The sequence below is a fragment of the Styela clava genome, chromosome 13 (genome assembly GCF_964204865.1).
Source record: "Styela clava chromosome 13, kaStyClav1.hap1.2, whole genome shotgun sequence".
NCBI lineage: Eukaryota > Metazoa > Chordata > Ascidiacea > Stolidobranchia > Styelidae > Styela > Styela clava.
The window spans coordinates 3217830-3243065 of record NC_135262.1 but is presented as its reverse complement, the minus strand read 5'-3'; the positions used below and the strand labels follow the sequence as shown (position 1 = coordinate 3243065).

Sequence of the window (25236 nt, the reverse complement as noted above, 5' to 3'; positions counted from 1 at the left end):
CACGAACCCGCAGAGGTCCGCAAACCCCAGATTGGGAAACCCTCGTGTAACTAAATTAAAAACCTTTTCATTTTAGCCCTCCAGTGTCCACCTCGCGGAAGAATTGATGGGGGAGTCGTAGAATGCTCCGATAAAAGAAATCTTCAGAGCAGATGCCAGTAATTATATTTTATTGTTCAATTGTAACTAATTCAATAGTCGAATAATAAACGTCACTGCCTAGATTGGCGTGCCCATCTGAATTGCACATGCGGATCGAATTTTTCTTAGGTCTTGTAGTTGTGCCTCAAGATATGTAGATATAAAGATATAAACATGTCCATGGTAAAGAAATGGAATACCGTATGAATAAGGGCCGGTGCTTGAATACCCGCCCGATGTAAAAGCTGATTTTTCAGTGGTAGGGAACAATAGGAATTAAGGAGCCATTTTGAGAACTTGAAATGACAATATATTAATTATTGTAATGATCGATCTTATCTATATATATATATGTTTTTTTATATATTTTTGTGTATAATTTTACTTTAAAAATAACAAGTGCCTGTGCTTGAATAAGGGCCGATTTAAATAAGGGCCCGGTTAATGAGTTTGGTTAAAAAAATATGGGCCCGGGCTATAAAACAAGCAAATACAGTACTTTAATATACAAAACAACATTCAAAAATTCATTTATCTAGTTGGTTACTGTTACCGATTCCATTTTTGCATCCAAGAGGGGTTGGGGTGGTTCTGAGACTTCCAATTGCCAAGTTAGACTGCAACAGTTGGCGGTTCTGGAAATAATAATGAAGAATGCTTTTATTACAATTTGAAAGGGGTATTCTGACTCTCAATCTTAACCTATCCCTCCTTCTTGCTACGCTTACGTAGCTATGCCGCTGCATCTATAAGGTCACTCTCAAGTGAGCACTCTCGGTGGTTTAAATGATTTTGCCAAACAAAAACAAAGTATGTGAAATAATTTTGTATATAAAAAGTATTTTGTATCAATTCATACTGTTCACAGATTATATCTGGTATATTTGACTTCCTGATAATCCTTTTTACTGCTATATTGTTGTGAATATTTTTTCCATTTTTCTTTAGATCTTCGTGCACAGGGTTCAGACGACTCACAGGAGTTATTGAAAGTTATTGCCAAGATAACGGAAAATGGAGCCATGCTTTGCCAACATGTGAACGTGAGTACCTTTATTTCAGGTTTATGTCCATTTTTAGTTCGGGCTTTTAGAAACTTAAACTTATGAAAATGCCATCATCTAAAAACATTAAAATGTGACCTACGCTGTGCAGATATAAACAATTTTGTATATTTGTAGCTAGTGAATTTAATTCTGGCAAAGTAGAGCTTAGTGTCTTAGTGGTCATTTTTAACCTTGCCAAACTATGTTTAATGAAGAAGAATAAGAATCTTGAATGAAAGATAAATGTCTGTCTGACTATCTGAACCAGGAGGCAATAAAATTTGGTTGATGATTTCGAGCAAAAAAGTTTTTCAGTTCACTGAACTTGAAGTATTTTAATTTTTTAGCAATATATTTCTAAATAATTTATTTTTTCTAAAAAATCCTGTGGGAATTTACAGTATTGAATTAGCCCAGGATTTTCCACATGGAAATGAATTTCCTTCCGGAGAGGATTATTGTTGTTTTCGAAGAGATTACTTTGTATTCGATGTGATTTTACAAATATTGTTCAGTTATTTAGCATTACACTTTTCTGGACTCATTATAAACTGTGCAGAAGCCAGAGAGCGATAAGAGTCATTTGAAAAAAAATGAGACAAAGTTCTGTGAATAATTTACCAACTGTGATCGAGGCCTTATGATGTTCTTCCTTTTAGTCATTCAATGCCCAGTACGTGGAACAATCAAACATGGAGATGTATCTTGCTCACTCGCAGAAGAAGTTACAAGTATTTGCCAGTAAGTCTTCAATTATTTCATTGAGTGTTAAATTATACATTCTTTCAATAAAAGAATTTTAAAGGTATACTGTTAGCTAGTTTGAGACAAAATAATGATTATATTTTTTCAAGTACCGTATTTTGCGAACCATGTGGCGCACTCCAAATACTTTTTTCCTCGAAAACTAGTTATGTGCCTTATAATCCGTCGCACCAAATGTATGAATCAGGCAGTGCTTTATGCTTTGCCTACACTCAAAACCAAGAGTTGTTGACCGTTATAGTCCAGTGCACATTATGTATGGATAAAAACCAAATCTTAGCAATTTCTTGACAGTGCGCCTAAAAACCTGATACGCAATATTGTTCATAAAATACGGTATTTACCGAATTTCATTTTGTTTCAATAAAAGAATCTCAATATTAAATTTCTTTTTCATCAGCATTATGTTTATTGTTACCTAATTTCAACAATTTAGGTTTTGTGGATAGAGAGTATATTTAACTAATAATTAATGCCAAAGTTGATGCCACAATGCAGATTCATTACACTTTTTTGAGAATTTGATTAAAGCAAATCTCTTGCCTATAATTAGAAGTAAAATATACAATTCTTTGAGCAAAGTTGAGGGTTGATCACTGAAATAGCAAAAGCTACAGGAAATGTTGAATACCACAGTAGAATTGGAGCCCCTTCAATTACCATTAGGCAATTTTTAATTTGAACAAAAACATAATATTGATACACATAGAGACATTACACAATGTCAATTTAATTTTAAAACTCAGTAATTTTAATTTTCAGGGCAACTTGTAACGTTGGTTATACTCTTGTTGGAGTTTCGCAGAGTTCTTGTTTACCAACTGCAGCCTGGAGTGAGCCATTACCAAGATGTGTTCGTAAGTTGTGTTTTCAACTTCAGAATAGATTAAACGAGAATATCGGTCGGAGACCGAAGACTTATCGATTGAAAGTTAGGGGATCCCCCAAAACAGAAACTGCGGTTTTGATTCACCCGCTTTTTACTCCGTAGCGACCTCGTGTGTCCAATCACTAGTTGATTGATAACTCGCTAATTATACGACATAATTCATCCAAAATCAATAGACTTCTGGTCCGGGATATGATGAATGCACATGCAAAATTTGGAGCAGATTCAACCTCGCTTTTGTGAGATATCGCGTGCATCTAACAGACAGACAAACAAATACATATTAACATACTTATCGAGATCGATAAGTAATTAAATATTTTATTTGACGCATGTGTCACACGCATGCCCTCGAAGGACCGAAATCCCAATTTATTACACCCAGGTCTGGGCATGGGATTTAAACCCGAAAACTGTAATTTGTGATGCCAACACAGTTAAAACTAACGCTTCAACTTCTATGCCAGTGGTTCTTAACGGGGGGCCACGAAGCAGTTCAAGGGGGGCCACGACACAAGGCTAATAGTTGATCGTAGAGCGACTTTGTTTGCATACTTTCCTTTAAAAATAAAATTCTCTGTTTATGCGTTCACCGCAGTTTCATTAGCTAAATAAGTTATTTGTGATCACAGGGTGTATTCAACGCGTGAATTGTTTGATCATAATGGAATTTAAAATCTACCAATCATAATAGTTCTCTAGTAGGTCGCCTAACCTGCAGACAGGCGGTTTCGCTAGACTGCAAGGCAACCGTCAGTATCGTATTATAGACGCAAAAACCGCGTCCGGCCGAACATCGGAAAATGTGTGTTTTCATGAGTCTTGAGGGTATAAAGAGCGTTTCAAGCTGCGAAAAATTGCCATGTGTGATACAGAAAGATGCTCAAATTTTTTACATTTCAAAAGATGGGTTTTCGACCATCAAAACAACCCACCTGGCTTGGCCCCTTTAAAAGTACTAATGCCCAATGGAACGACGGTTACGTTGGCTTCACAAAAGTTAATCGAGATGAGTGAGAATGTGCTCAATGCCTGCATTGCTCGAACGTGATGAGCAATTAATCATTACGTCAATCTGAACTCCGAGACCACCCTTTTCAAAAATCATCCCCAGGTGGAAGACATTGGTTTGTTGGCTGCCAAGCGAGTTAGATTTGACAAGAAAGCAATATTGGCCAAGATCGGGTTTCTGTCATTTCATTGGCCAAGATTGTTGTTCTGTCGGAGGAAACAAAATCTAGAAATCGTCTTGATGTTGACAGTGACATTCGTCAGGCTATACCAAAGGCTATAGCTAATATAAGAAATCTCTCCAGACAGTCCCAAGCGCAAGATGTCCGTTGATTGTATACTAAAACGCTTAGACTTTTTTTGTCTGTGGTTTGTTTTTGCATTACATAAAAGGTCGTCATACAATTCAACACGTCTAATTTTTTTAAATTGCGAACAGGGGGGCACGAGTGCAAAAAGTCGTCGGAAGGGGGCCACGAGCCGTAAAAAGTTGGGAACCACTGTTCTAAGCCATCCCCACCTTATTTAACCTTGCTAAGGTCGTATCATATCATCGTCCTGCTCTAGTGAAATACGCCAGTTATAGTTCTCATTGCATTGGACTCACTGTACATTGATCATGTATCTTTATTCACAGGTACGCAATGTCCTAACCGAGGTCTTGTTCTCAATGGTAAAGTCTCATGTTCAGATTCAGAGTTTGTTGGAAGTATTTGCACGTACGTATTGTTTTATTTTATAGTACATCAGAAACTTTAGGTATTCATATTCTTACAGGTATTGCGTTTTTTGGATTATTCATCCTTCTGCTAGTTGCGACATACTATTACAAAACGCCCTATCTATATATATATGTATCCTTGATGATGATTGCTCTCACTCAACGTGTAAGTTAATGTAAGTTAAAGTGAAGCACATCAGGCACGATATTCAGCGCTAACACTATTTCACCAAAGTTGTTTTTATGAGTAGGCCTATTCATATAAACAGCATCGTAGTTGTGGGAAAGCCCCAATTTATTGGTTTTGCATATTACTTTTAATTGAATTTCTTTAAAATTTAGTACCAAATTCGATTTCAAGTTTGTTTCTTGTCCTTTGTGCTTACTTTGCGTTTGTTGGGGGATAAGATTTTCGGACATTATAGATTACTGTACGGACATAAGCACACCTAGTCAATAAATTGCTCAGGTTAGGGTTTTGTCAATACATAGGGGGAAACAGGATATAAAACACAACAGGTACTGTAGGCGCACCAGGCTATATCTCAGGATCTATTTAAAAAAAAAGGAATTTATAGTCCGTAAATATGGTACTTTTATCATCTTTCTCTGTGATGACTTTGAGCTTTAGAGTGCCTGATAAATGCATCCCTTCTATTATCTTGTTTCTTTTAAATTAGAATTTTCAAATACAGGACTTAATTAATTCAAAAACAATTCTATTTCAGCGTAACGTGTGACCTCCATGCACAACTCATTGGACTGGAAATCAGTGAATGTCTCGCAAACGGAGAATGGGATGTCGCCTTGCCAGTGTGCCAAAGTAATTCGATTTATTTTATGAAACTGGTAAACTTTTTGGGGATGGGTAACCTTATTGGCACATTGGCTGACACAATATGTTATTGGTAGACGGTTGGCAATCCTTAAAGAATCACCGCCTTGTTATTTTTCTCAACTAGCAGAACGAGATATATCGTCATTAAAGGCGATTTGACAATATTATTGAAGGTGACCTTGATATGTGACCTTAGGTTCCCGCTAATTTATTTTAATATAGCTTTCTATTATACCAGGAGTTCTCTTTTGTGTTATGGAGCCCATAAAAGGGTTGATAATTATTTACGAAGGCCCCTTGATTAATTTATAATTATGAAAACACACTTATTTAATGACTCGAATGTATTTATGGCTTCTTCGGACAGTTACAAAATTAGCCGAGTCAGTATTTTATTACCGTATGTAAAGGAACAAGTCTATTTCACTTAAGTTTAGCGGGCCATATTAAATTGTTACTGGGGCTGTAATTGACTTGCGGGCCGCGGTTTGGGAACCATTGATTCAATTGGTATTATATTTTTGCAGGAATTGAATGTCCTGTAAGAGGAACTATACTCAATGGAGAAGTATTCTGTACAAATTGGCGATTTGTCGGAAGCGTATGCACGTTAGTACTAGCTGCTCATTAATGTTTTGTCGATATTCTTTTAATAACAGTTCGCTTTGATGCAAACCAAGGCCTACAGCACAGTCCCAAATTTACTCTTGTATAAATAAAAATAGGATTCACTCATAGACAAATAACCATGATTCAAATTGTCTAAATATAAATCTAAAACAGCCTAAATATAAATCTATTTTGTGCCTGAGTTAAAAATTACTTGTTTTTATTGCGTCAATTGAGTGGCGCTCATAATAAAATGCATTTTAAGGTCTAGACTCTAGATAGATGATTAATTGTATAATTTTGTTGAAGATCGCACTTGCAGAAATTTTAATAGGAATAACAATGAATAATTTTTGTTTCAGAGCCGAATGTGTCCCAGGATTGCAGATCTCTGGTGTTTCTATCAGCTCTTGTTTGCCATCTGGAGAATGGAGTGTCACTTTACCATCTTGTGAACGTAAGTTTTTAAGAATGTTTTGCTGAAGATGCATAACCCAAAGATAAACAAGAAATCAGCCATTGATGTCTAATGATATGTTAGGAACAACTTTGTATTTGAAGAGACCAGAATCGAACCAGTTCAACATAGCCTACCCTTCTTTTAACCTAACTTTCTACACCTAGCTCAGCAGTGTGGCAAATCGTGCTAAATGTTAAGAATTTGCTAGCATGGGTTCGCAGGTTCGAATCCCATACCGGGATATTTATATGTGAGAGGATTGTTGGATTTCTTGCCACCATAGGGTGGTTCATGTAACTAATGGTCGGTTACGCTTCCTCCACCATCAAGTCCATGCTTCTGAAAACAAATAACTGGCTAAATGATCACATACCAAACATGATCTGGTAACCAGACGAGAGGCAGTGGTTCACTATATGATTAAGCTGTCTTTTTGGCTTTCCTCTCCTTCAGAATAAATATGTAAATCCTTTCCTATCCTACTCTAAGCAGGTGGTTTTATTTTCGAGTAAATTTGGCATTGAATGTTGTTAGGTAGTAATTGTATATGTGGCAAGTATCACAGCGTAACAACTTGGAATCATCTATTTTGCTTAAATAAAGCCACGCCATGATTTCAAAAACTCGCTGATGGCAAACAAGCACAGCTTTCTCACTCTAAATAGATTTCTGGGAAATAAATGTTACATAAAAATAGGTGTTTTATGCTTGTCATTTAATTTTGAGGCCGTAAAAGCTCTACATGCTGTTTATTATGCGTTTATTATCCTTGGGTCGCCAGATTTTACAAACTGTTTTTTTTAAATTCGGGTCGCGTAAAAAAAAAACTTGAATCATTGATCTAACTTATAATATTCAAATTCTTTCACAGTAATCACATGCCCGTTACTTGATTTCTCTGCGGAACCTGGTTTTATGATTTGCGATGATGAATTCAATTTCGGGAGCACTTGCACGTAAGATAGGGATATTTATTATATTTTTCTCATTTTGATTACCCAAAAGCAAGAGTTCTTACTTGAAAAGATCAAATACTGACGTCAAATACTGACGCTTAGATTAGATATATGTTCATATATACAGAAATATGTAAGTTAATAAATTTAGTTTCTTGCGTGAAGCACATATATTAACTGCGAAGGAATATAAACAATCTAGAACAGATTACAATTTATGGCGCTCCAGAAGTATGTGTACCAATTTTGTTCGACTTTTCTACTTCAAGTTGTGTAAAGGAACGAAAGCCTATGGGCAGTGAGTATCTTCACTTGGCTAACACAAACAGTCCCTGAACTCGTAATAGAATTAAAATAAGGAAAATCGGAATAAAAGTATGGCCTAACCCTAACCAGGTACACATACTACTGCAGTACCCAGTTTATAATGTTTTGCACCCTCACGAGGGGTGAGCAAGCACTGTTGTAAGCACTTAATATGAAGGTTTTAATAATTGCATTTGCAATAAATAAGCATTTTATCCATCCTAGGTTCACATGCAATACTGGTGTCCAATTGTTTGGTTCTCAAAGAGTCAGATGTCAACGTAATGGACGATGGACTGCCAATATACCGTCATGTCGGCGTGAGTTATTTTTATATACAACATATTTATTGAATTTACAAGTTATTGAAACAGGGCAAATCCGCTGAGAGCGGCAAAAATATCTAAATCCCTAAATTTTGAAACATTGGAAAAAATGAAGAAAAAACTGGAGATTTTGAAGAAATCGAGTTTCAAACTAAACCACTTGGGCCCAATTAGGATAGGATTTGCCTATATACACTGAGGGAAGTACTTTATTTTTATACACAACATATTCATACATCTTTGATCTGACCAAGGCTCTGCACAGCCAAACCTGACAATAAGATTCACAACAACAATTTAACATTAATCCAACAAAAGTGAAGTGATTAAACCGACTAGAAATAAATAATTGATAGAATAACCATGTTGATTGTTCCGATATGACATTGTCTTGAATAAATAAAAAAAATTCTATCTTTTTAAAGCTGTGATTTTGAGTTACATTAACAATTGAAAAAAAACTTGTTCATGAATTTTGTTGAATCCAAAAACTAGGCTAAGTACCGTTAAATACCACAATGTGTGTTTGGGCGCCGTCATTTCTATTTTTCAATGAGCGAGTGTACATGGATCAAATAGTAGAATATAATCTCTCAATAATTGATTGGAAAAATAATTATTCTTTTGCAGAGATAACTTGCCCACCAAGAGGGCTGGTTCGTAATGGAGTTGTTTCATGTTTTGATGGAAATAATATTGGAAGCAACTGTGGGTAAGTGTCGTTATAGTGCGTATGATTAAATACCAAAACTTGTGAATACATTTTTGTTTAGGTAAAATTTTTATACTTTCGAAATTGTGCTTGTTCATTTATTTTCAATTTCGTTTGATACTGTGGATAGTCCAGTGGCATTAAGGATGGAATTTACATATTTATCCCGGGGAGAAGGAAAAACAATGGGCTGGCTTAACCATATGGCAAACCACGGCCTCTCGTCCGGTCCATATTTCATGTCGGGTATGGGATTAGTTAGTTATTTGTTTTTTCGGAAGCATGGACTTGATGGTGGAGGAAGTTGTAACTGACCAGCGGTTACGTGAACCACCTTACTAAAAAGACTGGTACTTTGAAAGATCAGAATTTTTTGGATATGCTTAACTTACAAAAATTTTCACAACCTTCAGTGATTGTGTTAAGTCCGGGACTGGTATTGAAATTAAATTGTAAGATAAATTGTAATCACACTACTAAGATATCCAGAATATCGGCAAACACGGACTTTTGATAAAAAGAACATTAGTGGACATTTCATTCCTAATTCTCACCATACATTTATATTATACCAAATATTAAAATTGTAACATAATTATTGTCGACCTCTGCAGCAACTGGTGACACAACTATTCTGAGAAACCATTTAGATTTTTTCTCACATTGTGTGCGTCAGTGAAAATATTTGTAACAATTTTTTAAAAAGTTAAATGCTTTATAAGAAGAAAAGTATTTTATTTATTAAACGAATATTTTAAATAACTGACATGTTGATTCGTTTTAACTTTCGTTTGCCAAAATTCCAAAGTATGTCATCAAATTTTGACTTTCAGACTTAAAACAAGTTTGGAGCATGTTTATCTTCGTTAACCTTTTAGCCTCACATAGAACTGTATATATTTATTTACTGCAGATCACATCAAATATGTGATATTTTGTTAATTTCTTTTCAGGGTCACATGTAATGTCGGTTTTGAACTGGTTGGTATATCTGAAAGCAGTTGTTTACCAAATGGCAGATGGAGCGTTAGACTTCCTCAATGCCAAGGTAAGTTACGCAAAGCAATAATGCAAATAAACGAACGTTCTGACACAGAATTCATTTAATTTTAAGACTCTTTCGGACATTCGTAAAATAATATTTGAAAACTATTTTGGATCAAATTTGAAAACACCTAATGCTTGGCATGATGCATCACACCACTGAGCCGAATTTGATTTTCCTTCTTGAAACAAGAAAACAAATATGTTGACACAGAAGCCCAAACAAAGTAGAACCGAAATCAAATCTTCTATGGTACCGGTTGTCTGTGCATAGGTCCACTTTGTGTCCAGTAAACCCAAATGGAACTGCTTTCAAAAACATGTTTCCATTTTTGTTCTCAGCCATCTTTTGTCCACCACGGGGACTAATAGTAGGAGGAAGCATCTCATGTTCGGATGGAAACGCATATGGAAGTACATGCACGTGAGTAGGATCGGATTTTTCATATTTATCTCGGGAAGAGAAGAGCTGATAAGACGACTTAATCATATGGCGAACCACGGCCTCTCCTCTGGGTATCAGTCCATGTTGGGTATGGGATAAGTTAGGCAGTCAGTCATTTGTTTCAGATGCATAGCTTAAAATAAATGCTAAACAATATCAATTTATCTATCTTGCTTGAATTGAATTAGTATATTGAAGTGGATATATTGAATTAACATTATACTCTGGAATGACTTGTACCTGCATTCTGAACAATGTTCTGCTACACTTTGATGTAAAGAGATTGTCGGGGGCTGGTCTTATGAGAGAAATCCTCATGTTCCAACTGCAAATTCTGCCCGAGTTAGTCGGATGGAATCCTATGTAAAATTTCCTGAATCCTTATTCCTTACCATAGCAAGTCAATAAGTCTGGAAGAGGAAAGCCGATAAGGTGGCCTAATCATATCGCGAACCTTGACCTCTTGTCCGGTTACTAATCCATGTCGCGTATGGTATTAGTTAGCCAGATATATTTTTTATTTTCAGATGCATAGATTTGAAAAAATCTTGCGACACCGACATTACTAGTACAATAACCATTAAGGACATTAGATTTGAAACGAAATAGTAGTTGTCAGGCCAATGATGGGACGTAATTTTTGTGAAATCTCTTTTTAGCGCATCATGTCTGGCAGGAGCTCGATTAGAAGGATTTTCTCTCAGCCAATGTATTGGTAATGGAAGATGGAGTGCAGCATTGCCACTTTGCTTGGGTAAATAGTTAAGAATCATAAGTTATGTTTTGAGTTGTTTGACGTTTTGTTTTGCCATTGCTTATCATTACAAAACCATTGGTTCTAAATGTAGGTTAACTCACAAGAATTTCTTTTGGTAGGAATCTCCACCACTGATTGCCAAGCACTGAACAGCTGTTCGGTTAAGTCTCTGAAAATGTGGTATCTGGCTTCTGCAAGATAAATATTTACTTTCATAAATTTTGACCTGTAATTCTCTTTTCAAATTTCTAAGACCGAGATACTGAGTCTGTCTATCTGAGGGACGTTGTTAAACGTCTAATGAATTTTCATTTATGCTTTTTTTATATACAGAAACGGGATGTGCTCCAAGAGGAAGGGTTCAAAATGGCTTCGTTTCATGCTCAGATGATAATGATGTAGGAAGTGAGTGCAGGTAGGACACAAGTACTTGTATTTGTTCTTCAATACTATCTGACTAAAATAACGCTGAGTAGTAATATGTAGATTCAATGCCCATCTTACCCAGCCTTTGATGTTTTAAAGTCAAAATGTAATTATTTGAAACTTTATACATGGTGACCCATAAAGCAGAAGTTGGTGCCACTTTGATATGTGATTGTTTAACGTTTTACGGCTTTCAGCACTCATGGGCCCCTCTGTTTATCATTCTAGTGGGACTTATAGTATTATTTGAATAAAAGATTCCAAAGCCTATCATGTTCAAACAATTCATGCTCAATAAAGTGGAAACCCCATGTGAAATATCCTTCTTGAACAATGAAAGTAGTAAGAACGGGGAGTATTCTTTTGAAGGAGAAAAAAGTAAAATCAGTTTTACGCCTAGCATTGAGGTCTCTAGTTGGGAACTACGCCATCAATTCAACATTTCATTTTTATGCTTTCAGTGTCACATGTAACATTGGCTTCCAACTTGTCGGTTCATCAGTCAGCAACTGTTTAGCAAGCAACAGATGGAGCTTTGCTCTAGCTTCCTGTGAACGTAAGATCTAGTAAACACTTTTTTACCTTAGATCTGTGGTCGACAAAATGTAGCTCGCAAGCAAATTCTTTGTGGCTCTCGAACGACTTTACTTTTGATGTGTAAAAGTTGATCATAAACTTATTATCATCTGCGCACGGATATTTGTTGTAACAGTGGCTTTCATACAGTATTTGTTTTGTGTTAATTACCCAATCATGCTTAAAGTTAATTTAAATAGAAAATCGCAGGCGCTTCATAATGTGAGTTTTAATATACCGATTGTTTATAGTCGACATAAGAGGTTTTCAGCACGCAAGCGGAAATGTGCATATTTGGCCCAGTAGTACATAAAATTTGCCAACCACGATTATATTGAAACAATTTTTTATAGCGATCATCTGTCCACCACGAGGTCTTGTTATTGGAGGAAGCGTAACATGCACCAACGGTAATGGATATGGAAGTATTTGCACGTAAGTATATAAAATGCATTTTTTTTTCACTCTGTGTGTACACTTTGAATTTTAGACTTTGAGGGGCTCCCGAAGTATGCGAACCAAGATGGCGGACATCGGAATGTAACATGTGTACTAGGTTAGGGTTAGGCCATAATTTTAGGTATGAATACTACGGGAGGCTCTTGGCTAGTCTTCGAACTGATAATAGGACTAAAATAAGGAAAATTGGAAAAAATTATCGCCTAACCCTAACCTGTTACCCATGTTACGTTCCGATGTTTGCCATCTTGGTTCGCATACTTCGGGAGCACCGACTTTGAAAATAAAACCTACTGACTTACCATACTTGATTACAGACATGCTAAAAAAAAATTTTTTTTTTTTTTCACCGGACAATATCAAGTATATTGTTTAATAATAATTGTTTTTCAATTTTTCTGATATTTTCTCAATATATATAAGTGATGGAATGAGATTATGGCCTTGTAAACTAGATATAGGAACCTTGAGTGTCTCTGCTTGATAATCAGTTCTGGTTTCCTGCATCTTCCCTTCTCCAGTAAAACTGCGTAATTACCATTTTCTTGTAAATTGTGTTCGATTGATTGGCCAGCGCAAGTTAGGTAGAGGAGAAGGAACTTTCTTTTTCTATCTGGCAGTTTTTTTCTCCTTAATTTGACGTCGTCAAGGGTTCCTTGAATTGGCGTTTCTTGTTTTGTTGAAAGTTTTGAGAAAACCTAGATAAAAAAAGAAATCTTTGTTAAAACTTTCCATCCAAAATGTTCCCAAAGCCAGTCATTTTAAAGTTTTGGCATTTGACTAATAATTTATATTCAGATACAAATGCACTATAAGAGCATGAATAGATAAGATAATCGTTGAATTCCCGTTTTTTTTTATGACAATTTTGGGAAGATCTGCATTAAAAATCAAAATTTTAGGTGAAAGTCCAGCCACTTCCTTATTATTTTCGTAACATTGGCGAATCAGCAAGATGCAAATAGTGACATAACAATAAGTCTTTTCGAATACGTTCAGACACTTTTGTCACTCAGACAGATTTTCAGTAGTGGTTGTGAACTCTTTTTATTTTTTGGCTGTGTTTCTAAAATTTAAGTATGGACCAAATAAGTCAATCACCATTCTACCTTCTTAGGAGTTGTAGTTTGAGTGCAGTAATCAAGGGACGCATTGCTTTCTTCGAAAGATGCACTCGTGGCGCGCGCTTTTGGTGAAACTGCTGTCGTGTACGTTTTTGCGTTAAAATAACGTCGAGCGTACTGTAATCTCTCACGCACTTCACGAGTCACAATAACTTTTTTACTGCTTACATGCTGATTTTCATGACAGCAATGTTTTGCTAACAGTTAACCTCAGGATAGTTGTTTATGAATCTTGTAGGCTATATTTGTTTTGCTATGATGTTCTCGAACTATATATTCTGCGCTATAGAATTTAATATTCAAGTCCTCAGAAATGTAGATTTTATATTGTTGAATAAATTGAATGTATTTTCCTACTTTTGTTAATTTTGTGTATTGCATTGACAATAATATTTGTGCAACCCGTTTCAACACAGTTTGAGTCATACCTAGCCCGCGGTCAAAAAAGTTTGGTGACTCCTGATTTAGAGTATTGCAACCAATAAGAATTAAAAGAGACTCATTCCTGAGCAAAGTTACAAGCAATCACTAAAATGCCAGAAGCTACTGAAACTATAGAATTTTGCAGTTTGTGTTAGTGAATGTCAGTTTATGTGAAATTTAAACAGTGAAGTTGAAAATCTCTCCCTCTTTATCTTTTCAAAACACTCTGTTCACCTTAAAAATTCTCTTCATCCAGATCCGAATGTCCTATAGGAGCACGAATGGATGGATTTGCTGTGAGCGAATGCTTAATCACAGGAAGATGGAGTGTAGCATTGCCAACTTGTCTGGGTAAATTATAGTTTTGGAACTTGGTTATTCTGATGATTCTCAGAAAATACACTGGCACGACTACAGAATACAAGCCAGATATCTTTTCCTTCCTCTAATGCAGTGGTTCTCAAACTTTTTGGAAAATTTTGCGTAAAGGTCTCCCTGCATTTTTTTAAGGACTCGCGGTTCACTAAAAATTCAGAAAAGGAACCTGTTATATCGAGCATTGATGTATTGCATTTTGTTAGTACAGTTCATTGTGATGGGTGCAATTGCTTGGTTTCCACCTGTTCGTCTATTTGGGGTTCTGTTTGGGCCATTACTCTCTTATCATGTCTCATGTGTTACAAGTAAATACTAAAACGTTTTTCAGCACTATCCCTTATGAAAACCGTCACAGCAGTGCTTTTGTGTCGGTGTCAAGTTGCTTCGCGGTCCCTCCAAAATCACTTGGCGGACCCCTAAGCGACCGCGGACCCCACTTTGAGAACCAATGCTCTAACGTCTACAATATCAAATTGGGCTAGACTGATTCCATTCAGATTGATTCACTGATCAATATGATCATTACTTATATTCTTTTTATTAAAATTGTTTATAGCAGAATCTTGTGATTAGTATCAATTAGATTTCTGAACACATTAGGATGAGATTTACATATTCATCTTGGGGGAATGGAAAGTTGATAAGACTGCCATAATTAACTATAACCTCACAAGAAATTCTAAAACTTTTTATGTCTGCATTAGTTACTCCATGCGAAAATCAGGGAACCTTGGAGCACGGTTCGATATCTTGTACAAACTCTTGGAATATCCAATCAACTTGTAATTTCCGATGCGAAGAAGAAGGTTATCAATTGTATCCAGCTGAGAGAGACAGCAACGTCTGTAGACCGAATCAACTTTGGAATGTGCCAAAACCTTGCTGTGCCAGTAAGTCTGAATAAATAGATATACCCAAAGCTAGGATTCAAAATTTTGGGGACAGTTTCATTTTTTATCAAAGTCACTAACAACAGGTTCCTTTATTTCAGAAAATATGTACTGGTACGTTACTAGGATTTATAATAGGGTTCACATATTCATCCCGGGGAAGGAAGGTCAATAAGATGGTTTAATCACATGGCGAACCACGGCCTGTCGTCGAACCAGTTTATGCTTAGCTGTCATTAGGTATTGGAAGCAGGGACTTAATGGGGGAGGAAGCCGTAACTGACCAGCGGTTGCATGACTCACCCTACAGCGGCGAGGAGTCTTGCAATCTTCTTGCACATGACTTTCCATGCATGGAATTCGAACCTGCAAACCAACTTAGGGTAATCAGAGGCGTGGTGGCGAGCGTATTCCTAATGCTTAGCACGATGCACCACACTGCTACTAAGTAGCCCCCACTTGCGCTAAACAGGGAGGCCATGGCCAGTGCTTAGAATCAAAATTTTGTATGTATGCCACTACGTGATCTAGAATAACATGACAGGCTTTGCGTAAAACTAATACGAAATTTTGTAACGTGCTGATAGTCAGATAATTGCAGAATCCAAAAAATAGTATTATTACTGTTAAAACTCATTCCATGTGAACAATCTTATACAATCTTATCCTATGCTCAACCTTATCATTTTTTCTTATATTCGATATCCAGGGCCCTGTCCACCGTATGCTGTCATGGATATCGTTCTAGTTCTTGATTCTTCATCGTCAATCGGAGCTGAAAACTGGGTTTCACTGACCAACTTTGTCCGAGGGATCATCAGGTAAGTAAATTTATATGTTGTACTGTGAGTATGATTCTAATTTCAAGACAAGACCTTTATGCCCAAATATATGGACACAAAGACCAAAACGTATGAGTATCAAGTCTTTCACAGTACTGGTAGTCTGACCACCAGATCACTAAGTTGTGATCACAATACCATGGCTTGCAATTTTTTAGTTTAAAGACATCACCACATAAAACTTCAAAGCGAAAAATGAACCCAGGGCCGCAGACATTTTTGAAATAAATGACTTTTTCGCTACCACAACAAGCTTTAAACACTAAAACTTTTGAAACAATTGGTATAGGAGTTAAAGAGAAAATCCATTCTTTTACAACAATATAATAATAAAAACGATCCAACAATCCTTTCACACATACTTATTCTGACATGATTCGAACCTGCCAACGCATGCAGGGTAATCAGAGCTGTGATGGCAATCGTACTCCAAACACTTAGTGTGATACCCCATACCGATGAGATGCATAATACCTAGTTAAGAGCAAGTGTATGAAACACCTAATTGGAGAAGTAATTACTAACTTTCCTTAAAATCCATTTTTTTAGATCTTTTGTTGTTGCCCCTGATGCTGCAAATTTTGCGATTTTCCGATACAATCGTAATGTGGACACAGAAACTCAGATATTCTTGGACAGTCATCCTGGTGATATGGACGCTTTGATCAATTCTTTTGGAAGAATTCCATATGATGGAAGCGGTGAGTTTGTTTTCTTTTAGTTTTCAAAACAAATACGCAACTATCACTTGGGATTATGCGTGACTACCTTTTCTTGTTCTATGCTTTTGCGCAAGTGGATTCATATGCGTATGATGTAGCAAGATTAAATGTGACTATTCTTTCGGTACTTTCGTAGTGTGAGTACCAGGTTAGGGTTAGGCCGTAATTTTATTCCGATTTCCTTTATTTTAGTTCTATTACAAGTTCTAATATTTCTCGCAACTTCTGTATTTACATCAGTTGTGACTGGTTCATAGGGTTTATATATTTTATCCCTCATTCATGTTACTTTTATTCTAACCTGAAACAGCGATTTCAGTAGGTTTCGCTGCTTGAAGACCTTCTTGGGTCCTTCACACAAATAACACAATTAGTACTGCATATTTATTTATTGAAACAGTTTTGTTTCAACTTGTTTTTGTGATGACAAATGAACGATTGATTGATTGTTTTAGCCTGGTGAATATACCCCCTGCCCATAGGTTTCAGTTTCGTTACACAACTTGATGTAAAGTAGGCGAACAAAATTAATTACCTCCATATTGGTACACACACTATCGGAGCGCCATTCTTTAAATATATACCATTTGATATGGGAGGGCATTTGCATTTTCATCTCCTATTTTAGTTAAATGTAGATTCTTCGAACAATGTTTGAGTATCGAGTATGTTTGCAAATATATGTGCGTAACGGTATTCTCACTTTTGGTGCTTTATAGTTGTTTGAAAAATGTCACAAACTAATAGAGTTTTTGTTGATAATTGATTAGAGTAGGTATAGAAAAGAGCAATCATAACAACACACTTACTTTAACATATAAAGCGCAAAAAGCAACTGATGTACAGTTGTCATACAAGAAACAAAACCCAGGTCAATTAGAACATATCTAGAGAGAACTTTTGTGCAAAGCGTCCTCGATTGCTAAAACTGTTGTTATTATCATACACAAACAGAAGTTCAAGTGTTAAATGAATTTTTCTTTATTGTCACAGAAGTAACTAAGAAATTTATGAGTTCGTTTTTGAGTCACACTGTACTAAGAGATGTGTGAAATATTTATCGATTAACAATGAGATATGAAATGATAGGATAGGATTTACATATTTATCCTGGCGGAGAGAAAAGTCGATAAGACGGCTTATCCATATGACGAACAACGGCCTCTCGACCGGTTACCTGCCCATGTCGGGTATGGGATTAGTTAGCCAATTATTTGTTTCAGAAGCATGGACTTGGTGGTGGAGGAAGCCGTAACCGACCAGCGGTTACGTGAACCACCATACAGCGGCGAGTAGTCAAGCAATCCTCGCGCACATAACTATTCCTGCATGGGATTCGAACCCACGCAGAGTAATCAGAGGTGCAGTGGCGAGCGTATTCCTAACGCTTAGTGCAATGAGCCACACCGCCGCAATAGTTCAGAACAGTCCAACAGTGTACAAATCTCACACAGTGTACTTATACATGTCTAAATTGTAATATCTTCATTTACCAGGGACCTTCACTGGACGCGCTCTTCAGCACGCTCTGGATGTTAGTTTGGCGGCAGGCCGTGGCAACAGACCTGGTGTTCAGGACATTGTTTTTGTCATTACTGACGGAAAAGCTGCCGATGACGTCAAAACTCCAGCAGATGGACTCCGTGCAATGGGTGCAACAGTATGTAACTAAGCTTTATACATAGGAGTACAATGTAGAATGAGTTACTCTTCTAGAATACTTGAATCGAATCCAGAATACTGAATCCTATTCTTTTTTTATAGTTACCTGTATTTAAATAGTGGGAATTCCCCACCACATTGCTTGTGTAATATTATACTTATACAGTGTTTAATTGGAAATGTCCATTGCATTTCATTTGATACCAAACAGGCATTTTTCAAGACAATGAAATTCAAGAATTTTGACGATGTTTTTTGCCTTGCACTATTTAAAATTTATGTGCAAGGACACACAGTGACACCTTGAGATGCTTATTTTTTTTTAATTTTTAGTCGAAAAGAATTAAGGCGACGTTTTCCAAAAGCGGGAACTAATGTTCTTTAGTTTTTTTTTTATATTTATAAAACCTATTCATGAACACATTTTTACCTAAACCATACTATGCACACATTAAAAATACTTTAACTGTACAAAAGCGGGAGTGGGACTTGCACATAACGCTAGCAAAGAATCCATTAAAATTTGAACGAACTGAGTAGTTTTTATGCACTGTGACTATTTGATCGTTCCAGTAAAAAGTCATCAATAAACTCAGCTCTCAAAATTTAAATTTTATATCATTAGAGAGAGGAAAATATTTATTATTTCATTTACCTAATATACAGCTGCCTTAAAATAATAAACGCCAAGCAATTAACAAAAATGCTAACAAGCAATAACCAATGGAAAATTTATTTGTACCTCTTCAGATGCTTGTTCTTGGTATTGAGCCACCACGTGGACGCCTCGATGTTGGGCAGCTTCAGGATATCGCCGGTGGAGACGAGAATCTTGTCATTGCATCTGGAGGTTTCGAAGGACTGGATGACACTTTCTCACTGAGACTTAGTAGAACCATTTGTGGAGAACCGTGCAAGTAGAAGAAATATTAGAGTATTACCTCAAGAAAAAAAGGCTGCATATATTTGGACTGGTTAAAAGAATTTTCTGAATTTTATCCTTTTAGGGACTTATATATGTAAAGGATTGGATTAGTTATATTTAGGGCTGGGCATTTCGAATCGATATTAAATTATACTAATTGGTTCAGACAAAAATTTCGAATCGCTGCCATATTTTTTTTTTGTCCGTCAAAGGTCGAGGTGAACCCCCCAATTTTTTATTTTATTGAAGCCATATTTTTGAAATACAATTCTGAAATGCGACTCTTTTTTTTCCTGGTGAATTATTGACGAAAATGTTTTAGCGAACTGTCTTGAGTGATGGATTTTATGTAATTCAGTAATTTGTGTGTTTGTCGGACTCATTACAATAAAATCAGGCATACAATCACATATTTTTCAAGTCCTCGAGATTCGATCGATTCTGAAATTATTTGAAGTGGCCCAGCGCTATTTATATTTCGATTATTTGTTGTAAGTACTCGTCTAGCAATGTTGAATCAGAGTTCTAAAGCGCGACGAATTTTTGTGTTTGGATTGAGCAAATTAGAGTGTATAAAATAGTTGCAGGAATTTGCAAGGATTACTTTTCTTTTTTTTCAATTTCACCAAGTGAAAAACTTGATTAAAACTGTCCAAATTTGAGCAGTTTTCTATATTTTACCTTTTGCTGTGTTACCTTAATTGCGTCTTCATATTCTCTACCTCGTAAGGCTAATCTATTACCTCAAATACCATGGCAGGATGCATGTCAATTTCAATTTTGACCTAAAAGTGTTAATAGACTTTAATATTATTTTCGTGGAAACTTGGCTGCCTCAATTCCTATATTATTCGCACAACTTCTGAAATAAACAATTAACAAATCACAGAAATGAGCAATATATTTTTATTTCCCAAATTGGACTGAAGAGAAAAATCAGATGTCAGATTGAGTTATCGACACGTGTCACATATAGCAGAGGTGAACAATCGATTGGCACGTCTCGACTGGTCGATCGGGTATGATAGGTGAATTTAATACCATACCCCAAAAATTACAGTTCCATACAGCACCTGTTGTGTGTTATAAAACAGAAAGAATGGCGCTCCCGAAATATATGCACCAAGATGGCGCACAATCTGAACCCTAACGTGGTACACATACTCTGTTCAGGTTGTGCGCCATCTTGGTGCACACATATCTTGAGCTCCAAAAGAATACAGTATTATTCATTCACTAAAATACGTCATTGACTCTGGTCACAATTACATTATTAACAAATTGAATTGAACATAAAAAAACTCATATGTGAAGTTATTCCTTCCTTATCTGCTTGTTCAATACTCATTCGCTTTTATGTATAACTTTATTATCGATCAGTCGACCGCGAGATATTTAAAAGATTTTAGTCGAAGTCAGGTTGGCCACCCTTGTCATATAAGATAGACACGATATTGAATAAGGTTTATAGCAATAGTCCGTGAACCGGTGAAGTTTAATTAGCTGATTATACTTGAAGCGAATTGACTTCAATTCCATTTTTTTAATAATGTAATTGTGACCAGAGTCGATGACGTATTTTATGAATGATCAATATAAGAAACTGTAATTTTTGGGGTATGGTATCAAATTCACTCATCAGACTCAATCAACCAGTCGAGACGTGGCGATCGGTGTGTTGGCTACCTCTGCTATATGTGACACGTGGCGATGACTCAATCTGACTTCTGATTTTCTATGTTACGTAACAATAGAGGCGGACAACGAAACAAAAGGTAATTTAACAAACGGTAAACGACAAAAAGATAAAATGAATTTATTGATTCATATCCACATCATTTAAAATAAGAAACAATAAAACATTTATATTAAGTACAATATGTAAAATATTCATTCATATTTTAGCTAAGTTTAATACAATTCTGATATTTTTCGCAACCCTTTGGGAACCGCTGCTTTATGCGGCCTCACATCAAGAATCAAGATGTTTGTTTCTTTCCGTCACAAAGCCCCTATGTCTGCGGTAAAGAGGTTAACTTGGTTGGGATGTCAGTTAACTTGTTTGGGATGTCAGTAACCTTGTTTTGTTTCCTCGGGAAGTAAGCTCTCAATATTTGCCATCTATCTTTTAATGTCATTAATATGCAGATGACATTGACAAAAAGCATAATATCTGCTGTTGCCGAGCGGATTGAAGAAGGAAAGTGTTCTGGAATTAAGAGGGAATTCAACACAATAAATATGATGTCCGTGAAAACAGCAACACATGTCCAGGTCAGTAAACGCCGAATAGTTTTTTGTATTTCACCAGGCTGCAAAGTTCCTGCATTGCATAAAAGCGTGATCCAGTTAGAGTCATGGTTTCTTGATTTATATTCCATGGTATTTTTCATGACTGGGTAGACGAACAAGCCAAGAAGGCCGAAATGAGCTAAGAACATCAGAATGTACATGATAGGATACAAGCGTTTAAATTTGCTTTTAATTATCACACATCCTTGTGATATCGGCTCTTGACGATCAAATATAATAAATACGTTTATAAGTATAATCAAATGTGAAGAAAGCATCGCAAATATTCCCCAACTTAAGAAATTGATACATTTTCCTGTAGTCGGGTTTTCATTATAAACTACTTTTTGTCTCATCCATAAGAAGCAATATACAAGATATGTTGTAATCAAGTAATAAATCTTCACCACAGTATCGAGTACATTACATAGAAATGAAGAGTTTGAACCACGGGGCGCCTGAATGTATACTTGCGTTATCAGAAATTTTTGAATGACGAATACTAGAACTATCGTATAAAGAATGTGCAAAAGTCTTCCATTGAAAAATGATGTTGTTTGCCTTCTCTTCCATTTCTCATTCTGAATACAGTAGGAAACAAAACTCGCTAACATCCAACAGGATACTAAAAAGAGAATTGCTTCAACTGCTTGTGATAACGCCAGTAATACATTGATCAAGTAATCTTTTGAATTTTCATCGCTAATGTTGAATGTTTGATTTGATGCCGCTGTCGAATTATCTTTCATAAACGTGTTGTTAGTTGCGGATTCGCTGGAATTCCAACTGCCATTGTTCAGCATCTGATTTATAGCGACCGTTTTGTTTTCAAAATTCATTCTATTTTACTTTCTTATCAAACGAGGAAAGAAACCGGATTCAAACACAGAGTATCATATAAAATTTGCTACTAGCAATTCAGTCTTGTACAAGCACTGACAGTGCCAGAAAATACCAGACAAGGCGATATATATCATGAAACACATGCGCTAATTAATAATACATTCGTAACGTATTATTTCAATAGGTAATTTGTTAGCGTCATAGCGCAGAATAGATACCTTAAATATAGAGATTTTGTTCCTAAATATTCGAAGATCTTTTTATTCTATTATTGATGATTGTTTCTCACATGTGTTATGGATTACTTTTTAACATTTTTTGTAATGCAATTTTGCGGCATTTGCTTGCAGTAAGACGTAAATTCTTACGTCTTTTCAACACCATATTGCACTATTCTTGAACGATTTACTGGAAACCGGACTTTTCCTATCTATAATCCCTTCACCCCATGAACCAAACGAGATGGATGGAAATGAGCTCGAAGTGAAAATAGTACTTTCGCTTGCATATGTTCTTCCCCGAATAAGTGATGACATTGTTAAAAATTTTCTAGCTGTTGGCGAAGGTAATGTAGAGGTTGTGTTCATCATCAGCGACATAGCCGGGGTTTTAAAAGGGGTGTGAAAGAGGAGGGGTCTTAAATTTCTGATAGCCAAGTTAGACCATATCAGCTAGTCCAGTTGGTCCAGACGGTGGCCGGAAACGTGGTTTCTCAAGAGTCTTGGGGTTCTAAAAAACGTTTTAAGCTACTAATCATTGCTATGTATGATATATACAAGAAAAACGCTTTTTTACATAAAAAAGAGGGGTTGGTTGTCCGACCCCTAAAAACCCCACCCTCTGGTTACGCCCAATTCATAAACCTAGAGAAACAAGCATATATTACAGACACGAACACAACTTGTGTTAGCTGTACTATTGAATGAAAGTTCCCAATTGGAGGCCCGGGACCGCATAACAGTTGAAGAGGGACCGTAATGCCGGCGCGAATCTGATTTGACTTTTCTCTTCTTAAGGAATTTCCACGTTCTTTCCACTTGATAAGATTATTTCACAGGGTGTTTTCACCTTGTCGAGCATGAAATGTTTGAACATAATGAGAGTAAGAATTTATCAATCACAATATCACTGGGATGATAAACAGGGGGCCATGAGTACTATACGCTGTCGGAAGGGGACCACGTGATATAAAAGGTTGGGAACTACTGGTCTAGAGTTACATCACATTCTCATATCACAAAATTTTCTGCGACACCTGTGAGCTCGTTAATGTCATAAGTATTTAACCGTTCCCATCACGTAATCTGTTTGAGCTGAAATATATTGGGTTTTAAGTAGGGATTCCTAAACGAAATCCCGGTGGCTAAATGGTAATGCTATTGAGCAATATTGCTAGTTACTTATCGATCTTAAGATCGGTAAGTATGTTAATAGGTATTTGTCTGTTAGATGAACGCGATATCTCACGAAGGAGAGGAATCGGAACCGCAGTTTCGATCGATAAGTCTTCGGTCTCCGACTAATATTCTCGTTAGCATATAAAGAGTTTTTTAGTCTAAATAAATATTTAGTAATCCATACCACATGTGAGAAACAATCATCAATAATAGATTGAAATGATCTTCGTAATATTTAGGAACAAATCACTATCCTTAAGGTTTCTATTCTGCGACATTACGCTAACAAATTATTAAAAAGAGATTTTACGAATGCATTATTAATTAGCGCAGTGGTTACCAATCTTTTTTGGTAGCGGCCCACTATTGATCTCTTTGAATATTCGCGGCACACCTATCACAAAACGTGAACATCATTCTTAATACATTCGTAAAATATTATTTTAATACGTAATTTGTTAGCGTCATATCGCAGAACAGACACCTTGAATATGTTGATTTTGTTTCTAAATATTCGAAGATCTTTTCAATCTAATATTGATGATTGTTTCTCACATGTCCTACGATTACTAATTATTTATTTAGAATAAAACCTCGTAATGTGCTAACGAGCAGTATTGCTTAAATTGCCATTTAGCCGCCGAGATTTCGTTTACGAATTCCTTTTTAAAACCCAATATATTTCAGCTCAAACAGATTAGGCGATGAAAACGGTTAAATAATTATGTCATTAACGAGCTCACAGGTGTCGCAGTAAATTCTGTGATATGAGAATGTAATGTAATTCTATACCAGTGGCTTCCAACCTTTTAGGGGCACACCTACGAAGGCTTATAGCACTCATCGTCTCCCTGTTTATCATTCCAGTGGTATTTATAGTCTTATTTTAATTGATGGATTCTTAACCTCATTATGATCAAACAATTTATTCACAAATACATGAGAACATTCTGTGAAATAACCTTATCAAGCGATGGAACTAGGAAATTATTGGAAACATTCTGTAAAATAAATTTATTAATCAATGAAACCAGAATAACGAGGTGTTTTCTTGTGAAGAGAAAAGTAAAATCGGCTTTGCGCTTAGCATTGTGACCCCCGTCCAACAGCTCAGTTGCCTTCTTGGAATTCTGCGGGCCCCCGTTTTAAACCGCCGACCTAGACCTTCATTTAAAACCAGTTGTGTTCGTTTCTGTGATACATGCATGTATATATGAATCGAACGCAGTTTGAGGGGTTGAGGGACGAAAT

The 25236-nt window shown here is 36.2% G+C and overlaps 1 protein-coding gene across 1 annotated transcript in view; it reads left to right on the top strand.

Annotated features, from left to right (window-relative positions):
- LOC120333291 (P-selectin-like) overlaps nt 1-20345 on the top strand; it is a 35721-nt gene extending 15376 nt beyond the window's left edge. Inside the window, exons 9-31 of the mRNA XM_039400687.2 lie at nt 77-158; nt 1090-1184; nt 1847-1928; nt 2715-2809; nt 4490-4571; nt 5302-5396; nt 5939-6020; nt 6383-6477; nt 7352-7436; nt 7968-8062; nt 8699-8780; nt 9734-9828; nt 10167-10248; nt 10929-11023; nt 11360-11441; nt 11914-12008; nt 12382-12463; nt 14291-14385; nt 15117-15302; nt 16012-16123; nt 16694-16845; nt 18363-18526; nt 19279-20345. Of these exons, the coding sequence (XP_039256621.2) occupies nt 77-158; nt 1090-1184; nt 1847-1928; nt 2715-2809; nt 4490-4571; nt 5302-5396; nt 5939-6020; nt 6383-6477; nt 7352-7436; nt 7968-8062; nt 8699-8780; nt 9734-9828; nt 10167-10248; nt 10929-11023; nt 11360-11441; nt 11914-12008; nt 12382-12463; nt 14291-14385; nt 15117-15302; nt 16012-16123; nt 16694-16845; nt 18363-18526; nt 19279-19449 (2381 nt within the window). The 3' untranslated portion in view covers nt 19450-20345. The remainder of the gene's footprint in view (nt 1-76; nt 159-1089; nt 1185-1846; nt 1929-2714; nt 2810-4489; nt 4572-5301; nt 5397-5938; nt 6021-6382; nt 6478-7351; nt 7437-7967; nt 8063-8698; nt 8781-9733; nt 9829-10166; nt 10249-10928; nt 11024-11359; nt 11442-11913; nt 12009-12381; nt 12464-14290; nt 14386-15116; nt 15303-16011; nt 16124-16693; nt 16846-18362; nt 18527-19278) is intronic.
- The last annotated feature ends 4891 nt before the right edge of the window (nt 20346-25236 follow it).